Genomic DNA, 23050 nt, shown 5'->3' with positions numbered 1-23050 from the left:
GGCCTGTGGCCTCTTCAACACTAATTCTTGGGTTACCCAAAACATTGCCCAAAGACAAAGCAATCAAAAGAAAATCTTAAAGTCAACATCACTATGTTGCCATGTTCCTCACTTCTTATATTCATGCACAGCATATCATGTTAAATTTATAGAGATCTTCAAAGAGCCAAGGCCTACAGTCCTGGCCTTAGATTGCTGTTATAAACAGTTATTTTATTGCCGGATCAGTGTCTGGTGTTCAGAGGTCAAGGACTCCAATTCACTTTCATTTGCCATATGCCCAACCTTAGCACCCTAACAACTGTATTCCTCCTCACCGTCATCATCTGGGGGGTATATGCCTCATCCTATAAATGTGGAGAAGCACCTCAGCAATTACTTCCAAGCTTTCTCACCCAGTACCTAGTGGAACCAGAATGCTGCAATCTCACAACACCAGGAATGAGATGTGTCCAGGTGTGAGTCAGTCCCCACCCGCATCATGAGAAACTGTACCTTGCATGACTAGGTCTGCCTCCCACTCTGTCAAGATTCCAGAGCCCTCTCCTACCCCCTTCACTGGTCTCTGCTTTAAGAGGCAGACAGGATCATTAAGCATGTCTGGGAATTCTAGAGTAAGCAGGTTTAGTATAAAAGTGAAGTTGCCTTCCCCAGTAAGCTACTAAAACATGTGCTATTGAAACCCAGGGGCAAAGAGAACACTTGTCTTCCTTCAATGGGTCTGCATGATACTACATACCACAAAGAAATGACCAGGTAGCATCACTGAAGTCTTTGGTTTCCAGGTATAAAGTGAGTTTAACACCCTCTTCTTTAAGATGTTTTGTGACAACTAGATACTGCTGTGGAATGTTGTTGTGTATGCTATGAATATGTGTTGCTCTGATTGGCTGTATGGCCAATGGTGAGGCGGAATAAGGTTAGGTAGGACATTCCAACTACAGAGAGAGGAAGGAAAATGACAGAGCTGAGGAGACGCTGCTAGCTGCCACCAGGAGAAGCAAGATGTAAAGTACTGGTAAGCCACAAGGCACATGGCAAAGTATAGATTTATAGAAATGGGTTAATTTAAGATGTAAGAGCTAGCTAGCAAGAAGCCATATAGTTTGAAAGTAATATAACCCTCTGTGTGTTTATTTGGGTCTGAGTAGCTGCAGGACAAGGCAGGACACAAGAAAACATCCAGTTATAAGATACTTTCTATGAGTTGCCCTGTACAGTGTCTGACCCATGTTATATAAGTAAATGGTAGCTGGTAAAATGCCATGGTGCTGTGGAATAATCCTTCTACACACTCTGAAGATGTCATTGTTAGTAAAAAAAAAAAAAAAAAAAAAAGCTGATTGGTGGATGGCTAGGTGGGATTTCCGGGCCAGAGAGAATGCTGGGGAGGAGTGGAGTCAGAGGAGACACCATGAAACACAGAATGAGAAGGATGGAAAGTACATACATGAGGTAAACAAGCCTGAGAGAAGTACACAGATTAATGGAAATGGGTTAATTTAAGTTATAAGAGCGAGCTAGAAACAAGCCTAAGCTATTGGCTGAGCATTTATAATTAATAATAAGTCTCTGTATGGTTATTTGGAGGTGACTGCTGAGACACAGAAAAACTCTGCCCACACCTTGGTTTGACATTATTACCACATATTTCATGATATTTCCCAAGGGTTCCCAGGGCACCAGGGACATGGAGTAACATGTCTATGAAAGAAAGAAAACTCAAGAGTTCTCTTGGCCACATCTACCTTTATATCAAATTAACTCTTCATTAGACATCTAACACACCACACTTTTATTTTATTTGATTTCATTCTTTGCACGTGTTTTTGAATTATCAAAGACAACCAAATGGATATGAAAATGGGCCCTGAATACACATGAGTCTTCAAAAAATCTTAACATAAACTTAAAATAACAACAAAATATACTTTCTAAGTGGAGAAGAAACCTTGAGGGGTCACATAGAAAGAATAAGGAAGATGCTTCTTCCTTTTTCTTCTCTCTCTCTCTCTCTCTCTCTCTCTCTCTCTCTTTACAGAATCTCACTATGTAGGCCAGGCTGGCCTCGAACTCACAGAGGTCTGCTGGCTTCTGCCCTTGTCTCTCCCTCCTGAACATTTTTTGTTTACTCTGGTTGTGTAAACTGGACATAGACCCATACTCCATGTAAGTGGACCATGCCTCTCTGGCTCACTGTATGGTAAGCATATTTCTTGGCACTCAGGAACTTTGCTGTGACAATGTGGGAGGTTTATCTAGAAGATTCATGGGATCTCAGGTTACACAATCCAAGCATAGGGCCCAAGCTGTGGTCACAGTATCATTACACTCTAAGCCTGTGCACATCTGGATAGCCATTTTAGGAGGTAAATAAAAGAAGCAAATACAGAAAAACCCAATACCAAAACTTCTGGAGGACGACATGGCCTATGGTGTATGCAGTACACACACTGGCCAGAGGGGTCATCAAGTAAGGGACTTAAAAACTACACATCCAAGATGTTCTGTGAAAGTTTCCAATCCCCAGGTGCCTGTCAACCTGATAGGGCATTAGCCTAGAAGCAACAGTCTTTGAAATGTTGATCTCTAACTATACTCATAAAGAAAGGTAAAGGTTGTTTTCTAGGACACACTGGCCCAAGAGGAGCCTTCGTCTATTAGGTGGCTAGCTCATGTGACTCAAACATCACCTCCATTTACTGAGTCTGCCTGCTTCACCAAAGCAGGTGCATCTAGTTGTTCTTGCTCTCTTGCACCCAAACATCCTCCTCCTCCTTTCTTTAGAAAAGAACAATTGGGAAGATACAAATGAGGAAATGCAAGAAAGTAAAACTTACTGCTTCTGATGCTATTTGATTCATCTATAGTCTTTATTCTCTGAGTAGTAAAAAAAAAAAAAAAAAAAAAAAAAAATCCTTTTTGTCAGGAGGTGGTGACATCTCAACACTCAGGAGGCAAAGACAGGCAGATCTCTGTGAGTTTGAGGCCATCCTGGGCTACAGAGTGAGTTCCAGGACAGCCAAGGCTACATAGAGAAACCTTGTCTCAAAAAAAAAATTCCTTTTCATCTGTTTTACAGCAAGCTTTAAATACTCTTTCATTTATTTATTTACTTATTAATCCTTCAAACAAATTCTGACTATGCAGACAAGACCAGTCTAAAACTCAAGACCCTCCTGCCTCAGACTCCCAGGTACTGGGATCACAAATGTGCACCCCCAACACTCAGCCAAATTTTAAAATTTAAAATTGTAAGAGATTTTCAATGGCAAAAGAACTCTTCCCAAATATTGTTAAATAACAGCTTCACAGCATTTCATCATAAAGATGAGCTATTATCATCAGCCATGTGTTATGTATGAACTGCTTTGCCACATCTCAATACCACTCTCTTTGTAAGTTTTGATGGAACCAGCCAATGTGTAGGCAATCCCTTCTAATCTGTCACCTCCAAATGTGATAAACCTGTTTCCCTCATCTTTTTCCCCAACGCTTGACAAAAGCCTTTTGATAGAATCATGTCTTTCTTGTTTGACATTCATCCATTCGTCAACATTCTGAGTTTGCCAAGTCAGAATTCAAACTAAGGGAAAGTTCCCAAATCATCCTAGGTAGCTGGCTGTTTCACTCATTCCATGCATGTTTGCTGCTACCTGTGAAACTGGCCTGCCAACAGGATGGCTCAGCGAATAAAAGCATTTGCCTTGCTAGCTTGACCTGAGTTCAATCCTCAGAATTCACCATAGGACAGAACTCACCTCCAAATTCTCTGCATAGCATACATACATGCAATCCAGAGAGAGAGAGAGAGAGAGAGAGAGAGAGAGAGAGAGAGAGAGAGAGAGATCTCACATACAACAACAAATAAATAAATGAGAATTTTAAAATTATCTGAAAGATTTTACAAGTTACTTGTGTGAGAACTTCTGACTTTTATTCCCAAAAACATTATGTAGGTTTTTAAAAAATCTCTAAAATTGAAAAATGTAAGAAATATAAACTTGTTAATTAAAAAATAAGTCTCTACAGTGCCCAAAATACATTTTGGTAATATATCTAGATTACATTTTTTTTTTTGGTTGGTTGGGTTTTTGTTTTGTTTTGTTTTTGTTTTTTGTTTTTCAAGACAGGGTTTCTCTGTGTATCTCTGGCCAACAAGGAACGCTCTTTGTAGACCAGGCTGGCCTGGAGCACTAAGACTCGTCTGCCTCTGCCTCCTGAGTGCTAGGATGAAAGGTACGCAACCACTGCCCATTAAAAACTTTTCATGAAACAAAAACTCCTGTGATCTAAGAGTTTTTAGCTATTGAGCAGTGCTAACACTAAACAAGTAAAATTCTGGAACTAAGGTTCTCCTAATGAAAGCACAAATCTGGGTTGGAACAACAGGTTCCTTTGGCTTTTTAAAACAATGGGCAGGAGGCGGTGCCTCCCTTCCCACAGGAACCAGGAAAGCCATGAAGAACAAGCAGAGGGCTTCCAATGGTCAAGAGCCTTGAGAGAAGAAGGGAAACCGGGAGGGGAAAGGCACATTTTTCGTTCTTATCTTTTTGAAAAGCCGTGTTTCTTGCTGAAAATATGATTAAAAAAAAAAAGTGTGTCAGATGTTCTCATTCTAAGTGAGAAGTGACAAAGTATGTCAAGGCTGAAAACTGCCTTGGCAAAGAGCCACTGTTCATTGCCACTGTGGTATCACTAAACTGCTGTCCCTAGATGAGGACAAATCCCCCTTGGAAAGTGTGTTCGTGAAGACAAATGTGAGGATAAATTCTGATGTGGACTGGAGGTGTGTTACCTGCCGGAGGGATGTGAAAGAGAGACACAATAAGAAATGGCCTAGAATAGGTGAGATTGGTCCAGGGCTGAAAGCAGGAGCCATTCTCTACAAGGATGACCCCAAATACAACCTGTAGAGAGTGACCATGATAGCTGTCATTTCTTCCATGACCCTCAATTCTGCTGCTAAGAAGCCCAGGTGCTCCCAGGCCCTATGCTGGAATGGCTCACAGTTCCCAATGATTAACAATGAGAATTCACTGAGCCACGCTCTGCCCGTCCCTCCTGTAACTTCTACCAACATGTTTGAGCAATGTGCTTGCAGAGTGCCAGAAAATACAGGCACTGGAGTGACTTGGAATATATGAGGTCTTTTAGTGGAATTGGTGTTTGGGAAGTCAACACTTTTTATGAAGCAATGATTTAAGAAGAAGATATAATGTGATATATAGACATAGATATATATGCATGTGTGTGTTATTTATATTGCTAGCTAAAATTTATAGATTCTCTCTCCCTCAGTGTCAGGGGTAGGGGGACAAGTAATTATCCAAGTACCCAGCCTGCTTCTGAGCATATGACCATCTGGTTGACTGCCGTGTGGTTTCTGAAACCCCAACTCTGTTCTTACTCCAAACCTAGCTTTCCCAGTGTCTCTTCCACACTTGACCTTGGAGAGAGCCTTCCACACCCTCTTGTTAGCAGCAATCATTACACTATGGCAAAGCCACGCCCACCCCCCACTTATCTCCACCTTATTTTCGGTAAGACGTGGCGGCTGCTTCTGGAAATTCCATGAGCTTTGGGTTGACACCTCTGTTATCTGTCTCCCGAGCCACAGTGTAAACTCCATGAATGTGAGCGAGACCTGGTTCTCTCTTATTCCTCATGTAATACAATACTGACTATAGTGCCTTGTATATAGCAAGTACTCCATACATACAAATAAATAAATCTAAGCGTAGACTTGTGGACCACTAAATAAACCCTGTCCATTCATCCTTACAGGAATAAAAGAAGGCCTCATCCTATCCCCAAGTATTCTCAGAGAATATGTAAGAAAAGAAAGATCATACACACCCATGTTCTTGACCCTGATAAATTCACAAATATGTATAACCCAAGCCCTAACTCCTGCCAAAACCAGAAATTCTTTCAGGTCTCTGGGATCTTACAGGACATCAAGAAGTACCTCAAATTCTTCCATGGCACTTTTATATACAAAACTAATCCCTCTTTTCCCCCATACACTAAGCAAATACAAATGATAATGGCATGACCCCAAGAAAGCTTGTCATCAAAATAAACTAGTAAATGACATGTTTCCCTATTTTGAAAGTCATTTCCAGCCCCTCATCAAGTAATTTTTAAGTATCCAAAGACAATTCCTCATTCACAAGGTTAGACACTCTTGGTCTAGTATAAAAGACAATGAAAATCAACAGGAACACCAAGGTCAGTGATCTCCAGGCTCAAGAACACTTCTTATAACCATATAAGACAACAGGAGTGGAGAAGAGAAGGAAAAGGACAGAGAAAGACAACACCTAAGCTGTTTACAGACATACATAATGGGAATTCTATCTCTGCATTGCTACAAAATGTAGCCAAATAAATTGTATCCAAATGATATGCACATGATAAAGACTGTGGGGTGAAATCATCAAATCACTCCATTGAGAACAATCCATTACATAGAGACATTAGTTGGCTTAAAAGAAGTATACAAGAATCAGAAACTTATTCTGTTACAGTGATTTAACAAATTAACTAGAAAATGATGTTCACATGAGCATATCTCATGACTTCCAATGTTGCCATTGCTGAAAGCCACTTTATCAGCAGGGGCAGTTCTCTGGGAAACGTCTCAGATCTCACCAGCAAATGTGCTGCCATGTACAGAATTGCTGAGCTTTTCAGAGGCAGCAAATTTGCAGCTGTCAATAATGTGAGCCTAGAGCCAACAGTCTCTTGAGGCCTCAAAGCCATGCTTTTAGTAGCATCAATGTCCCTGAAGTAAGACTCATTATTGCCTGCTTACCATGTCTCTTACATAATTCTAACTGCTCTATCCATCTATATTCATGGAATGTTCCCCTCAACAGCCATTTAAATGATGTTATCAATTTCACTTAATAAGGAAAGTGAGGTGCAGAGAATTGTTGCTTTTCTTTTTTTTATAAATATTTATTTTATAATTAATTTAATTTTACAAATCAGCCATTGATTCCCCTGTCCTCCCCTCCTCCCACCCCCCAGCCTTCCCTTCAGTCCAACCCCCATTCCTACCTCCTCCAAGGCAAGGTCTCCCCTGGGGAGTCAGCCCAGCCTGGTAGATTCAGTTGAGGCAGGTCCAGTCCCCTCCTCCCTGCACCAAGGCTGAGCAAAGTGTCTCAGAATAGGCCCTAGGTTCCAAAAAGCCAGTTCATGCACCAGGACAGGTCCCGGTCCCACTGTCTGGGGGCCTTCTAAACAGTTCAAGCTCATAAACTATCTCACTTATCCTGAGGGCCTGGTCCAGTTCCATCGGGGCTCCTCAGCTATTATTGGTTCAAAGCTCATGTGTTTCTGCTAGTTTGGCTATTTGTCTCTGTGCTTTTTCCAATCATGGTCTCAATATCTCTTGCTCATATAATCCCTCTTCTCTCTCATCAATTGGACTCCTGGAGCTCCACCTGGGGTTTAGCCGTGGATCTCTGCATCTGCTTCCACCAGACACTGGATGAGAGTTTTATCATGACAGTTAGGGTGTTCAGCCATCCAATCACCAGAGTAGGTCAGCTCAGGCACTCTCTCAACCATTGCCAGTAGTCTATAGTGGAGGTATCTTTGTGGATTTCTAGGGACCTCTCTAGCACTCTGCTTCTTCCTATTCTCATGGGGTCTTCATTGATCATGGTCTCTCTTTCCTTGTTCTTCATCCAATATGACACAGACTGATGTGGCAGAGCCATGATTTAACCCAGGCAATCTGACTCTGACACTACATATGTGTAAACACACTACTGTCCTTTCTCCCTCTAGCTAGAAACATACAGAACATCTTAGGACATGTTCACTTCTTAGAACATGGCCAATTTAAATATCAAAGTTTTAGACAGCTCTTGCACAAAGTTCCTGAGAGGAGTTTGTGCTATGGTGGGGAGAGCAAGAGAAATGGTCTCATTCCATGGGGAAAGGTAAACTTCTCCTAAAGGAGCCAAGAATCTCATCGCTGGGTGCAAGTTCATAATGACAACCTTCACTGGCTTTATATCATCGTCTTAGGTAAATGAACAAAACCAGTCTTATGGGTAGATTAAAAATAAATATTTACCACACAAAAAGCCAGCCCTAGGTCCCCACTGCTTTGTGTTGATCATGCTGTTAAAAATGTCTACTTCTTAAAGTGCAATCATTCCTACAGTGATCCTTTCCACTTCAAGGTATGCCCGCAAGGGCAAAAGTGATTCAGCACTGCTGGTCTAGCCTTCTATTCTACACCCATCTCCATGGGGATTTGACCACAACTCTGCTGGTAGGCTGATCTACCATGCCCAGTGAACATGGCCTCAACTAGGACACCAAGCTTCCCATATGACCCAAACCAGGAGTGGAGACCCAAGTTAATGGGAGGAACTACCCACTTTCTTCCAAACACATCACAAAGTTTAAAGAAGGCCTTTGCTCTTTGGGCACAACATGGTCATTTCTGTCTTCTCACTCCCCTTTCTTTCCCTTCCTTACTCCAAAAGAACCAAGCTAAAATCTTAACTCTATCAAAATAAGTTCAACAGTACTAGTTTGATTTGGGCATGGGGGTGGGGGTGTTTACAAAACTACTCTTACTGTGTAACACAAGAATGTACTCTACCAATCACTCAAAATAAACTATCGTAATCATTTTTTAGGTAAACTACAGCATTAGCTACATTCACACTGCTATGCAGCCATCATTACCACAGTTCATTTTTGTTTCAAGCCCCAAGAACTCTAAACCCAAAGTAATAAGTGCAACCAGATTAAGATTAAAAGTAGACATGTAAAAGTCTGTATTTCCAAGTTAAGACACACACTTGCTGGGAGTTTCTGAGAAGCTAGACAGAACAACAGACGTGGAGGCGAGTCTGTCCCTTAGGACTGGCAGACACTGGCAAGGCTGGGAACTCCCAGGGAAATGTAACTAACCTTCCCTTCCCCATCAGGGCAGTAAGAAGGCTTGTTATCTACTTGTCAACTAGATTCTTCCCATGATTCTTCTCTCACTCCTTCTACTCAAAAGTGGTTTCTAGGATCTTTTAAAAGAAACACTCCAGGCAACTTCTGAAAGTGTGGGCTGAAGTCATCTGTGGGTCAACCCAAAGGCATGATCTTGAAGACGTTGAAGCTGAAGGTCTGGGGTGGGCAGAAGGCTGTTCAGATCCTTCAAAACAGCGTCCTTCCTGTGTGTGCATGGAACACTAGCCATGCCTCCAGGAAGACCAAACCCACTCACTCAGTCAATAGGGGAAAGTAGGCATCCAAACTACTCCGATTAAGGGTTCTTCCCTTTTGGTCATTAGTAGCTAAGAACAAATGTTCACCAGCACCTACAAAAACCTTCCTTACAGAGAGCTGAAGATAATTAAATTGACTCTCCTCCTCCTTGTGGGTAAAATAAACCTGAGAGAGGCTTGCTATAAATTCTACAGAAATCGGATCCTCTTGCATAGCTCTTCAAGCTTAAATGGGTTTGCTCCTATCACTGAAATGGTCTGTTTAAGCCTATAAAAATGGTGCAAAACCTTTGAGGTATCTAAGTGTGGTAGGGACAGAGGCAGGGAAGACACAGATTCTTAACCTTGGCAGGATGTTTACCAAGTCACTCCAAAGTATAAGCTTCAGGCCTTCTCTAACAGTAGCAAGAAGTCTAAGATGGAGGCTGACTGGCAGTCTAAAATTCTTATTTCCCTCTGCCCAGAGACACCAGGTCTGTGGTTTTGCCCCAGTGTCTCATCTTCCAGTGGTCTATGTATCTTCATCATTACACAATTGCCTCAGCAAGACACAGCTGGGAATAAAGGCTACCCAGAAGAATAAAGACAGTATGATTAACTAGCTCTCCTAACTAAACATGGAGGCAAGCAACCTAACATGCAGTCTTGGCCTGCCTGTAGAGCAGCATGTTCTAGAATTTCTTGTCTGTATGCGGGAGGCAGGCAAGGGCTTCACCATCTCAGCTGAATGCTGGAGAGCAGACCACTAATTCAGAACACACTGGCTGTGAACAAGCAACTGTTAACTCAAAGAAACTGATGTTAGCACAATCTCCAAAGGAAGTATTAACCAATGCTGTTGGGAAATTGAATCATACACTTTAATAAATTTCACTACTTTAGACCCTTAATTCTGTTCTGGGGGCTTATCCTACAGAAATAATCAAGTCTACAGAAGGGCTTTTATGCATGAAGGTATTCATCAAGGTAAAAAGGTGAATATTTAACAACAGGAACAAGATTTTAAAAGTTAAATTTATAAAAGAATATTATGCAGTAATTTAAAGCCATATTTATAAGAAACGCTCATAATGTAATACAAAAAGTGAATGATCCACTTACAAAATTGAACATGCATTATGAACACAGCTCTGGATAAAGAATTTTGCACAGGGCAGAAAGATTGACAGGCTCTAAGTCAGAATGTTAACAGAGAGAAACTTTATACAGCAGACCATGCATTTGTAACTCATTTGCTTCTTTTGGCTTGTCTGTGCTTTCCAATTTTTCTTACAATGAGCTGATATTACTTACAAAGTGAGGGTTTGGGGGCTTATTTTTGCTACAAATTATCACCTCAGCAACTAAGATCATTTCTCAGTATGTTCTGAGAACACCAAAAACAATGTATCAATTCCTATATACAAAGATTAGCCCAAGAAAAACCCCAGTAGGAAGATGAGCTTCATTTACACAGAACAAAAGATGGAAAAGTTGACTTCTAACCACATGGTGGGGGAGGTAAAAGGCCCCTAGGGTTTCGCCACCTTCAGTTTCACACATTTCAAACAGGTGGTGGCCTTCCCATGCAAACCTAGCTTCAGAGCCACCCACCCTGCCCAAAGCTGGACTGCAGCCTCCCGAGCGTCAACCTCCAACAAAATTGCTTCATACGTGATAATGTGACAACTTCCTTTTCAGCTGAGGCTATGGCTAACGGCATAGTGATTTTCTTTCCTTGTCCTCAAGCACTAATGAAAGCTACAGAGGAATATCTTGAGCAAGGCACCATTTAGAACACATAAAGCAACATTCTTTCCTGTTAACCCAGACAATTAGCCAATTTGCTCCTATCTTCAACTCCAAGAGCATGCAGACTGAAATGGGGGATAAAACTAAAAAGAACAAAAGCAACCAAGAAGGTCGGCCATAGCTGCCTTTCACCTTCAAGGTTAACATCTTCATTCTGTTGCTCACACCACATGAAAGCTTATCCCTTCTATCCTGGGTCAAGGAAACTGTTACAAAGTGACACAACCAAAGAGAAGAGGAGATGCCTGCTAAGATAATGAGTGGAGCCTATGGGAACCCCCTCCAGCCTGCCCAGTTTCTTAGTTCCTTTTCCTGGTATCCAAGAAAACACCCCAACCAAAAGCAACTTAAGGGCAAAAGCATTTATTTTGGCTCAGAGGTCAGAGTCACAATCCATTGTGACAGCGGAGTCCCATCAGCAGAAGCTAGAGACAGTCATATGACATCCACAGTCAAGAAGCAGAGAGCGCTGAACGCTTGTGCTCAGCTCCTCTGCATACAGTACTGGATCTTAGCCCAGGGAATAGCGCCGCCCACAGAAGGCGAGTCACCTGAATCAGCATAACCTCCCACAGGCATCTTCAGAAGCCCATCTCCCAGGTGACTTGAGACCTCATCAGTGGATAACTGAGATTAACCACCAGAGCCAAGTATTTGTGTAACCTTTATCTCTATCACTAGTCGCTTCCTAGAGATGTGGGGAAGCTAAAAATCATCATCCTGAATGCATACATGCCCTGTGATAAATAGTATCAGGCACCTAATAACATCTTATAATGAGATGATTAGTTAAGGAAGGTACAAACAAACTGGCACACCTTTGTTTGAAATGAGTTCTCCCCATCCATCCTTGGCCTCTCTTGAAACACTCACTGTTCTCTAGATGATCCTGGCATTTTGCATATCCAGGCTTTCATGTACACCAAAGTCTGTGGGCTCGTGAGAAAGGTAGGTCCTGATGTAGCAGGTTTGGGTGATGCTGAGACTAACTAAATTCTGACCAAGTAGTAATTGTTTCAGAATAAAGCATAAAGCGATCAAGGAAGACATTGGAAGGAAAAATAAAAAGAAGATCACTGGCACTTTCAACTCCAGGCTTCACCAACTGTTCTCCACGGCCCAGCAACACCAGCATGACAATACTACGTGTGAAGCATGACTTCACAATCAGAGGTGTTGTGAAGATTGACAGAAGTGGAAAACAAAACAAAACAAAACAAAACAAAACAAAACAAAAACAAAAACACAGGCAAGCCGCACAGTGCCCAGCACACTGAGCTCTCGGGCATATTCGCCATAGTTACCCGTTTGCCACTGATACTCCTCTTGCTCTGGTGATTGTTACTGAAGCAGGCTAACACAAGAGAAGAGATAAAAGGGCGAAGACATAGACAGAGTTCTGGAGAAAAGGAAAAGAAAAGGAAATGTCAGCCGGGGAGGAGGTGCAGGAGCGTGGCCTGAGCAAGTGTGTGGTGGGCGGAGGGAGCTGCAGGGAGCAGATACAGTTGGTCATTACAGTAAGACCTATCATTTACTTGGGCTTTAAGATCCGAAGGGCCCTATGTTACCTAGCAGGGATGCTCCAAGCAGAATGTGGGGCTGCTGGCTGTTGCTTCACAGGAAGCCACATGTCGGCCTATCTTTTTTTTTGTCTTCTCCCCTTGAGGCAGAGGAATGGTGAGGATGGGGTGTGGCCACCCAGAGACCACAATGAACCAGTCCTGGCTTAAGATGGTAAAGCGAGCAGGGAAGCAGCCTCAGGAGTCAGAAAGAAGAGAAGCGCAGGAGCTGTTCACATCCTCAGGAGCAGTGACTTAGAGTGAACATCCCTGGGAATGTTCCTGTCTGGGGACTGGGCTGCTGTAATGAACCCGGGTTCCTCCTCCTCGGGTTTGTCTCGTCCCACACCTTCCCCCTTTTCTGTCCTTGGCCCCTCTTCTCAAGCCTCTCATCCTTAGTGGCCTTGTGGATGTCAAGGAGGCTAAGTGACATCTGACTGTTTCACAGAGAGGCTTCTAAGTCACTACCCTCCACACAGAAGGGTATACGACATACATCCATGAGTAAGCAGGGTTTAAAACAAACACAACCAGAGGTGCATGGGTTAAGCAATGATTAGAGGGCAGATTCCAGCCCAAAACATCTGAAGATGATTCTAGAGAGCATAGTTTTGTTCTCTGTCTTCTGAGCGTATGTTTGAATATCATTTTAGTCAAGATCATTTGAGGATAACCTTCCCCATCACAGCTCCAGACAGAAGTGCTTCACTTCAGGCCCCCGAGTGACAGCCAGGGTGCTGAGACCAAATTAACCCAAGTTCCCTTGGTGAAGATAAGAAGCAGACAGGGCCTGGCATGGCCATCTAACTCCATAACAGAACTCTATGGCTCAACATCTCAGGCCAGTGTTCTTAGCCTTCCTTATAGTGGTACAGCTGAAGCCTAGAGCACCTTCCTTCACAGACACATGAAAAGGAACTGAAAATCTTGTCAAGGAGTGAGATCAGCCAGTAAGGAGTGAGTACCCCTGCAGCTCTCAATTCTGAGCCTCGACCCCTTTGCCCAGGGACTCCAACAACCTGACCCACTCTCATTACAAAATTTGAAAAGCAGCAGTTCAAGATTCCTAGGGATGGTAACACAGTTACTTTCCCGGTTTCTATCATCTTCCCTTTTAAGTAAAACACACACACACACAGACTCTTTTTTACATAAAAAATATTTCCCCTAGATTCCATAAGGTTCCTTTTACATAAAAAAAATTTCCCTGGATTCCATACTGTTCCCCATAAACAAAGAGCCACAGGTGCAGAAGATGAAGTGGTTTCCTGAGATGTTAAATCAATCAAAAAGCCAGAATTCAAAATCAAAAGTCAATGCATCTCTGGCCACAGTTCTAGCACTAGCCAACGTGGTTCCTTGTAAAATATACAAACCGGTAGCTGGTAGGAGAAAACTGACATTAAATCCTGACTTGATTCCAGTTTCTCTACAGGCTCATTTATCAGAGAGAGAGAGAGATCGACCTTAACTGCAAAGTTATCTGGGTCATGGTGGCCCCCACCACCACATTGCCTCTTTGTCTGATAAACCCAAAGATGGAAAGTAAAGAAGGGAAAGGAAAGGTTACTGGTCAGCAATACATTTCCCCTGGGAGAGTGTTTCCTAACCCTTAAAAAAAAAAAAATAACTAATGCATTGTTCTGCAAATGATATAGCCCTATTTAGAGAAAGGGGAAGTATACTATTATTTTGTCAAAGTTGGTTACCATGGCAGCCTGAACCCTTGACTCTGCATGGCCTTTGGCTTGTATGTTTAAGCACACCTCCATGTTGTATACAGTTGCTTGGTATTTTGTTACCCACAACCTAATAGTAAAATCAAAGCCTCCCAATTAAGTGGAGAGTGTTCTCACCTGTGAACGCATTTGTGGCCTGAAAACCAGCTTCCGGCATACTGCTCCCCAGACAAGCCTGTGTTTCAATTCTTAACTTGTCCTGTTGTGAAGAAACTGCCTGGGCAGGGCCTCAGGTCACTTCCATCTTAGCCTATCCAAGTCCATCACTCTGCTGGTCCAAACTCTGGGAGCATCTGATGCCCACGGGCTGTGCTCCCACACCCTGTGAGCGGGAACTACCTGGATGGCACACAGTCCAACAGCATGTGGGACACACAGTCACATCAGCCGTCCAGCCAGAGAGTTGAAGCCATGGTGAGGTCAGGAATGAAGACACTGTTCTGCTGAAACCTGTTCTCCCACTTCAAAATGGAGGACTTCTCGGCCTGGCTGCAGCCAGCATCTTCCACAGAGTGGGCAGTCTCGGCCTCACCAGGGGCTCTCAGGCTGTTCTCATCGGCTGTTCTCTGTGCTTTGCTTCTGTTCTTGCTGAAATTAAAAAGAAAGAAGTCATTTTCTTAAGGACCTTGGTAACCAGTAAGATCAATAGACCTGCTGAGCCTGGTGTATGTACTTATCATCCCAGAACTTGGGAAGCTGAGGCAGGTTACTGAGACTCTGAGAGCCAGACTCTACATCGAGAGATCTTGCCTCTCAAAACTAACACAGCAGCAGATCAATAAGCCTACAAAACTAAGAATTAAAAAGAAACTCAGCCATGACCATGACCCTTCTGTGAACACTGGGGTCAGGGGGACCCCCACTTTCAACCCTCAAATACCACATTATCCATTTTCTAAGCCACTCTAATAGCAGATTTAAGCCCACAATCTCCAAACACCTTGGGCTACTCAGAATTCACACACACTCTTAAATTGATTTCCCAAAGTTGAAACCCAAGTTCTTAGAAGTGGTCTTTAGTTCATGTCAACTGCCATCAGTACTCAAAGAATGGAGACTAAAGATCTGGAAGAAGTAATTTTTAAAAGTGACTCTTAGACCATGACCAAGTGGAGCTTACCCAAGGGATACAAGATGAATCAACATATATCAAAACACATGACACATTTCATCAACAGAATGAGGACAAATCCAAGCAACCACCTACATAGAAGCAGAAAAAGCATTTGATAAACTTCACTATCCCCCCAGGAGAAAAGTGCTCAGCATTAGGTATAGAAAGAACACACCTCAGCACAGAAAGGTGGCATAGGGCTGTAGCTAATACCAATTCCAATGGGAAAAGCTGAAAAGTCTTCATCTAAGACCAGGAACAAGGCAAGCACATCTACCAACACCACTCTCACTCCACACAGCAGCAGAAGTCCTAGCTGGAGAAAAAGACAAGAAACAGAAAGCATCCAATTCAGAAATGAAGCCAAACTGTCCTTGCTGGCAGACAACCGGGTTTTTATAAGCAAAAAACATAAATATTCTACTAAAGATTGAAAAAATACGAACAATTTTTATACATCAATGCAAACTCACTGAGAAAAATAATATTTTTAATATTCCAATTCACAATGCCTACAAGAAGCTGGGTAGTGGTGGTGCACGCCTTTAATCCCATCACTTGGGAGGCAGAGGCAGGTGGATCTCTGTGAGTTCAAGGCTATCCTGGTCTACAAAGCAAGTTTCAGTTCAGCTAGGGCTACACAGAGAAACTTTGTCTCAAAAAATAAAAAAGAAGAAGAAAGAAAACAATGCCTATACAGAGGAGGAGGTGGGAGAGGAGGAGGAAGAAGAGAAAGAATGAGAGGGAAAGAAAGAGAGGCAGAGAAGGGAAGGAAGGAAGAGAGAACATCTAATGTTGGGAACAGAAGGCTGCTGTAGACTAATCCTTTTGTCCACTGTGAAGTTTTGTCACTCAGATTAGTTTAATAAAAAGCTAGCTGATTGACCAGTAGTCAGGCAGGACAACCAAACTATGAGAGTGATGGGAAAAAGGGCAGAGTCAGAGGAGGCACCAGGCTGCCAAGGAAGCAGGACATGTAGAAAAGGAGGTAACAAGCCATGAGCCATGGGGCAAAGCACAGATAAGAAATATGGGTTAATTTAAATGTAAGAGTTAGGTAGTAACAAGCCTGAGCTATCGGCTGAACATTTATAATTTATATTAAGTCTTTGAGTCAGTTACTTGGAAAGCAGCTGCTGGTTATTTGGGAGCAGGTGGTCGGGACAGAAAAATCTCCACCTACAAATGGTACCCATCACCCCATGTAGATCCACATAAGACCTAAAGCTTAAAAAGGGGTTCTAGACACACAGAAACAGAGCCAAGAGTTTCCTAGTCTCGTGTCTCCCATGCCAGCTGCAGTACAGAGATGTGTCTCCTTAAAGCTGCCAACATGCCATGAGCTCTGCCTGGTGGGTTCCTGCAGAGTCTCATGCTGGCCATGAGTTTAGCTGCATGGTGGGTTCCCAGAGACTCTCATGCTGGTTGCAGTACAGAAAAATGTCTCCTGACAGCAGCCCCCAACCACCATGGACTACCGCCATGTGCTAAGCTGAGCAATGCAGGCAGCTGACATAGCAGTTTAAGATTTGTCTCTGCAATCAAAAAACAATCTAGATACTTAGTAAAAACAGATTGAGACCAAAAAAAAAACTCTTAAAAGGTTACAGTGTGTTTAAAAATATACATAGGCTTGGGAGAGAAAAGAAAAAAGATAAAGTCCTTTAAAAAAAAATAGAGTAATAAAAAATATATAACAAGCCATGTAAAGATGGGAAATACACAGAAAATCTAGATCCTGTATATTATTGTATTATCTTTACATTTTTTGGCTGCTAAGAAACACTGGCTTATAAAACTGCTAGATTCAACTAACCTATATTTTAAAAATATCTTGACTTCAAAATTTAAGTCAATAGGTGTGTTGCTTTGGGAGAGAGGTTATGCTTTTATTTCCACAGGAAATGAGAAGCTGTGGATTCATTCTGGGTTAAAGAAAATCAGGTTTGATCGAGGAAGACTCCCTGAAAATTCTGGCTACAAACGTAAAGAAACAAACCTAGAAGAACTACAAGACACATGATATATATTTTACCTGCTCAAACACCTAACAAAAAAAATCACCTTTGGCTGACTTGTGTACAATGCACAGTCTATACTTGTATTAATGCAGATATGTATGCTACCTTTAAATTTTTATGTATTTTCAGAGCAAGGGGACCAGACACCAATGAAAATGGATGGGCCAGGTGATCAACATCCAGAACAGCTTCAAGGCTGCTGGCTGAAATGATCCAGGTTCACAAACTATTTCATCCAAGACTTAACCATTAGCCTAAATTTTCTCAGGTCCAAAGATTACAAGTGCTCCAAATAACAGGAAGTGGTCTAGAAAACTATGCCCATGTTCAAAAAAAAAAAAAAAATGAATTGTGGATGTTTGTCTTTGTTTAGAGGAGTTGGTTATAAATTATTATTGGTCATAATAAAAAAACAAAAACAAAACCTAACCAAAGTAGTTAGATTCAAAGATCTCTTTCTAAAGGAAAAGGGGAGATATGATATAGAAATTATAGGATAAAAAGGTAGATTACTGAATCTACTTTAATCCAAAAAACAACTATTTATCTCAAAATCTTTTATATTGGTATGGATTTTAGTATACTGATACAAATTTAAAGTTATTTCTGTTATACTATATGCATGTTTCTACTCTTGTTTGGAGTATTGTGCTCATGCAGCTCATTTAAAAATGTAATGTATGATTAAGGAATATAGATTAATAGTCATCTGTAATAGTCAAACTTACAGTCATGTTAGGTATGTTTTCAAGGTCACACACACATATATTTGGATAGATAAATAGTCTTCAAACACTTCAAATACCTACAGAATATGGTTTAATATGTTTAATAACCTATGACGTTCTATGACAGAGACACATCTGCTCCTGGCAGTACCAATCTACTTCAAGGAAGATGATGGGCATCAAAGAAACTCCATATGAAGTTTGTTTTCTTTATAGCAAAAGATATCCATGTGGGCAAAGAAACTGCCCTTGCCTCAATTGCTGACAGATACTGTCCAAACTGGACCAACAGGATGCAAAACAGGCAACTGCCAAACTTTCCCAAAACAAGGTAGGACAGTCCTTCAGAATCCCCTGTTTCCCAGAAAAGTCTGTCTGTTATGCTAGGCCTGTAGGCCAGAGATGGATTCCCCAACATTGCTGAGGAACTTCTGTTGACTGTCCAGGCAGTCTGAGGTCCCTGTCATAAGGTAACATTTCACCCTTCTAGGGTCTTTGGAGTTGAAGACTAGATAGTTATAGTTTTCTTTAGTTATGATAACAGATAAATTGAGTATAAAACTTTGGACTCACAAAGATAAGACAGATAATAGAGTATTTACTTTAATTTTTCCAAATACAAATGGACTGGATATTGTAACTGTAATTCTTTCTTAATAACTTTTTTTGTTGTATATAATTTTACTATGTTAAAATTAAAACCTTTTTTAATTAGCAAAAAGGGGGAAATGCTGTGGAATAATCCTTTTGTACACTGTGAAGATTTGTTACTCAGATTGATTTAATAAAAAGCTGATTGGTCAGTAGCCAGCCAGGACAATCAAACTAGGAGAATGCTGGGAAGAAGAGCAGAGTCAGAGAAGACACCAGACCAGCCAGCTGCCAAGGAAGCAGGACATGTAGAAAATGAGGTAACAAGCCATGAATCACATGGCAAAGCACAGATAAGAAACATGGGTTAATTTAAATGTAATATTTAGGTAGTAACAAGTCTGAGCTATCAACCAAGCATTTATAATTTGTATTAAGTCTCCAAGTCAATTATTTGGAAAGTGGTTGTCAGTTATTTGGGAGCAGGTGGTCGGGACAGGAAAATTCTGCCTACAGAAGTCAGCAAGAGCCAGTTTATGTTTAGATAAGATGGAACTTTGATGTAGACATCTGGTCAGCACAAAATGACTAACACCAGATGTCTGGGGAACCGCGAAAGTAAACACTGATGTACTCTGTTGTATAACTATTCCTCACAGAATGCCATTTTTGTGTGAGTTCTGTATAATTATGGCCTTGAGGCCAGAGGCCTAAGCTTTGCCAGCCTGCCTGTGTGTTTGTTTCTACCTGTGTTTGTCTACTTCCATGTGGCCTGTGTACCAATCTGTGTGTGTGCTTATTTGTGCCTGTGTGTGGCCCATGCATGACACCATGTGCCTGGGTGACAGTCAGCAGCTACCTAACTAGTGGCCCCCAGGCTAGTGAATTAAGCATGCCTTATATGCCTGAAATTCCTTACAGTGCTTCAAATTCTCAGCCTTCAGGACCCTCCTCCGTTCCTGGCATTAGAGCTTAGACCTCATATGAAGCAATATATTTAACAAAGAAAGTAAGAATTTCTATAAAATAAAGTTGCAAAATCTGATGAAGCATATTGAAGTGGACACACACACACACACACACACACACACACACACACACACGGGAAAAAAAAAAAAAAAAAAACCTGGAAAGACAGACCATGTTCAAGGATTAGAAGCATTACTATTCTCGAAATGATCATACTGTCATGTCTAACATGATTTACAGATTAAATATAACACCCATGAAAATACCAATGTCATTACTTCTAAAGAAAGAAAAATTATTCTAAATCCATATAACCACAAGAGATCCTAAATCCAGGTCTGGAGAGGTGGTTCAGCAATTGAGAATACTTGCTGCTCTTCCAAGAGACCCAAGTTCAGTTCCCAGCTCATAACTGCCTGTCACCCCAACACCAAGGTATCCAATTGTCTCTTCTGACTTCTTTGGACACCCACAAACCCATGATATACACACACCAAAATAGACTCTTTAAAAGATCCTCAATTCGCCAGGCTGTGGTGGTGCACGCCTTTAATCCCAGCACTCGGGAGGCAGAGGCAGGTAGACCTCTGTGAGTTCGAGGTCAGTCTGGTCTACCAAGCGAGTTCCAGGAAAGGCACAAAACTACACAGAGAAACCCTGTCTCAAAAAACAAACAAACAAACAAACAAAAAAGATCCTCAATTCAGCTACAAAGCAATTGTGAATAAAAGATTGTGAGACATCTATACACCTAAATTCTGAACATACTGCCAAGTGGTCTAGCACCAGCATGGAATAGCACGCTGACTTATGCAGCAAAAGAGAGACCCCAAAAGTACCATAGTTACAGCCAACTGGTCTTTAACAAAGGCACCAAAAACACACATTAAAGAAAAAACTCGTCTCTACTAGTGCTGAGAAAACTGGACCTTCATAGTCAGAAGAATGAAACCAGAGACAAATCAATCCCAAATGTAGAGCAGGGAGAACTATGAAATGCTTGGTGTCTGTTAAGATGGCCTTTTGTTTGGTTTTATTTTGTTTTATATGCCCCTAGAAGCATAGGAAACAAAAGGCAAAATTGACAAATGGATTTAATCTCAAACTGAGCCCATCTTCTCCATTACTGAGACAGCCACTACAGCAGAAAGACATCCCACACAATGAGAGGAAATACATGCTCCTCAGACCCAGGAGAAATATCCAGAATATATGTCAGGAAAAAAATTATACATAGAAGAGGTTGAAGACATGTATAAAAAGTCCTTTGGAGATGATTTGCAAACAGCCCAGAGTATATGAGAAAAATGCCTGTGATGAGATCGGAGCCTGGCTACACAGCCTGCAGCCCTTCATCTGGCTTCCCAGTGCTTTGCACGGTCTACACCACACAGGTGTCCTGATCACAGGACACACTTCTCTCACTGCACTGTAAGTTTGATGAAGACAAAGGCAGTGACTATCCCACTCTCCAGACCTCCTCAGCACACACAGCGTTGCCTGCACCTGATAGGTGCCCAGTCGAGAAACACAAATGAGTATCTGAGTGAATGAAAGCAACGGTCTAACACAACGCCCGAAATACTCTTCTCGCCCGAGGTAAATGGGTGCACAGAGAAGTCTTCAGCAAATATTTGTTATAAACCTGACCCAAGCCTTGAACTTGCAAGTACTACACAGCAGATGGAGATGCTGTCTGCAGCTCTAACCCTCTTGACTAAAAGAGGGGTGTCTGAGCAGTGGGGCTACTGTGGTCATTCACAGTGTCCTTTCCAGTAAAGACCTTTAGAGACCGCTGACTGAAGTCCTTTAGACTCCAGTGTCTAGTCCCATTTATCAAGACTACAGAGAAAGAAAAAAACAAATCTGCCTTCAGACAGAGGCTAACTAGCCCAACTGTCTAACATGTAGGAGACCCACAACTTATACGCGTCTCTTGTCCTGTTCCGCCCAGCTTCTGAACCTGGTGTAGCTCTCTACATCTAAATGCCTTAAGCCTGATGAAAATAATCAAGGTGGGAGGGGACTTACAGAGTACAAAAGGTCACAGGCTCAGCCTGAGCCACACATACAAGATCACACCCTTTATAGAAAGAAAGCCCATTACCAACACACACACACACACACACACACACACACATTCATGCTTGCTCAGACGTTCTATTTATCCTGGAAAGATGGGAAGGACTAACCAGGAAATAACTTAGTACTGAACTTGAACGTCTTGAAGCACCTCCAAAACAAAGCAACAGTAACTACGGAAATAGAGCATACCCAATGGAAAAACACCCCCACAGGAAGGGACATTTTTAAAAACATAAACACTCCCCAAAAATGAACTAGTTGTACAATAAGTCTGTCTTCCTCGCTGCTCATAAAAACTTATGTGAAATACAGTCCTCCTTGGGAATCATTCAAGAATGAAAACTTTACTTCATTTTGCTTTTAGCTTTCACCACCCCCCCAAAAAAATCCATGATAGAAACAGACTTGTAATCCAGGAAGCAGGAAGCTCGTACAGTGGGCACAGGGGCCAAAGCCCAACAGAGAAGTGGTAAATCCTTTCTTTCAAAATCAAGTAACATTAAAAAAAATAAAAAGTGTAGCATACAAAGAGTCAACGCCAGGGTTGCATTTTTACTTCCTTTCACTGTGGACAGACTGTTTCACTGGCAGAGTATCAGTAACCTAGGTGACGGCTAGACTAAGCAACAGAAAGCTCCAGGCCGCCGCCGACAGCCTCAGAGTCCAGGGCCTGGCTGGCCCGTGTCTGATGACCTCTCACTCCCACCAGAGAAGTTCCAGAAAGAAAAAAATAACACCAAAAACTGACGAGGTGGCTCTCAGCTTTGGCAAACTGAGGCACTGTTGCCAAACTGAAAACTATTTGAGAATCCTACCGTGACAGGACCAGACCATCCCCAATGCTGGTTCCTTTAAATCTGGTGTGGCTAAGGATGTTGACCGAGGCAGATGTGAGAAAAAAGAAAGCTGAGGATTTCACATCCAAGTTGGGCTACAGTCTCTTAGACCCTCTCCCCAGATGGGGGAGACTTGAGCAAAGGCCAATCCAACTAAAGATTAGGGGGAGAAGGGACAGGAAAAGAGGGCAGATGGAGGAGGACAAGGAAGAGAAGGAGGAAGAAAGGGAGGGGAGAGGAGAAGGGAGAAATACAAGAAAGACAAGGGAGAAGAGAGAGGTTGGAGGAGAGAGGGGAGTGATATTTGCTTAAGAAAAACACAGCAAGTGCCCACTCCTGAATTCCGGTCCCATTTATCAGACT

At 42.1% G+C, this 23050-nt stretch overlaps 1 protein-coding gene across 7 annotated transcripts in view; it reads right to left on the bottom strand.

Annotated features, from left to right (window-relative positions):
- Positions 1–23050, bottom strand: part of Ldlrad4 (low density lipoprotein receptor class A domain containing 4) — a 346280-nt gene that overhangs the window by 205998 nt on the left and 117232 nt on the right. For 5 of the 7 annotated variants that reach the window (XM_036204313.1, XM_036204308.1, XM_036204311.1 and 2 more), the window contains one exon: positions 14461–14931. In XM_036204313.1, coding sequence (XP_036060206.1) covers positions 14461–14500 — 40 coding nt within the window. In that variant the 5' untranslated portion in view covers positions 14501–14931. Of the gene's footprint in view, positions 1–14460; positions 14932–15632; positions 15774–23050 lie in introns of all 7 variants that reach the window. The other 2 variants (XM_036204309.1, XM_036204310.1) reach the window with 1 other exon arrangement.

The sequence above is a fragment of the Onychomys torridus genome, chromosome 13, assembly GCF_903995425.1.
Source record: "Onychomys torridus chromosome 13, mOncTor1.1, whole genome shotgun sequence".
In the NCBI taxonomy this organism is placed as follows: domain Eukaryota; kingdom Metazoa; phylum Chordata; class Mammalia; order Rodentia; family Cricetidae; genus Onychomys; species Onychomys torridus.
This window is presented reverse-complemented; position numbering and strand designations above follow the sequence as displayed.